Here is a 916-nt window from a genome sequence, read left to right on the forward strand (position 1 = left end):
TTCAAAGTAATGATCGGTAGCATTCAAGCTACTGATAGCCTCGTCGATTATGTTAACGTTCTAGCTGGTACTTCTAATACTTATGAGTTGTCTACTGGTGGCGCCACGCCCCTCATGGGCCGACCATTCGGCTTCAATCATTGGTCTGTTCAAACCGAACCCGACCATGCCACTGTACGCTACTTCAACCCGGCCTCGAGAAGCTTCTATGGTGTACGATGCACTCACCAACCGTCCATATGGATAGGCGACTATGGTTACTTTCTCGTTAATGCTATCATTTCCCGTGACGAACCACAGCAATCTGTGTCGTTCGCTCCGCTGCAGACTACTTACAAGCCACACTACTTCAAGTCATCGGCTCTGTATCCTGGTAACGCTGATATGGGTGGCGCTAGGATTGAAATGACCCCGACGGAACATGCTGCATTTTTTCGGTTTTCTTTTCCACCCAAGGTCAACTCAACGGTGCTTGTGAGACTATTTGACTATAGCTCATCGACACCAGTCGTGCTCGACAAGGAGGGTCGTTTTTCTACTCAAACCAGTGTTAACAACGGTGGTGTATTGCCTGGGTTCGCCATGTTTATCAATGGGGCAATTGACCCACCACCTGCACGCATGCGCAACGTAGATGGTTCAATCATGCTGGAGTATGATGCTGCGGAAAATAATAAAAGACTTTCGGTACACCTCCGTATCGCTACTTCTTTTATCTCTAATGAACAAGCTCAAGTAAATTTGGGCGAGGGAGTTACCTTGGTGTAAGAACTTTGATACTTTCGTGAAGGAGGTGAAGACGTATGGCAAACACGCCTAAGTCTGGTTACCTATGATACAGTACAGCGAAACAGTAACTTTTTGAGAACTTTTTATACCAATTCCTATCGAACTATGCTGTTCCCGAGACTCCTTG

At 46.5% G+C, this 916-nt stretch overlaps 1 protein-coding gene across 1 annotated transcript; it reads left to right on the forward strand.

Annotated features, from left to right (window-relative positions):
• Pmar_PMAR027144 (hypothetical protein) lies at positions 1–916 on the forward strand (the record flags this gene model as incomplete). The annotated part of the gene is made up of 1 exon (XM_002780802.1): positions 1–916. A coding segment is annotated over one exon (768 nt), but the record flags the coding sequence as incomplete, so codon positions are not given.

The sequence above is a fragment of the Perkinsus marinus genome (genome assembly GCF_000006405.1).
Source record: "Perkinsus marinus ATCC 50983 genomic scaffold scf_1104296944034, whole genome shotgun sequence".
NCBI classification, from domain to species: Eukaryota; Perkinsozoa; order Perkinsida; family Perkinsidae; genus Perkinsus; species Perkinsus marinus.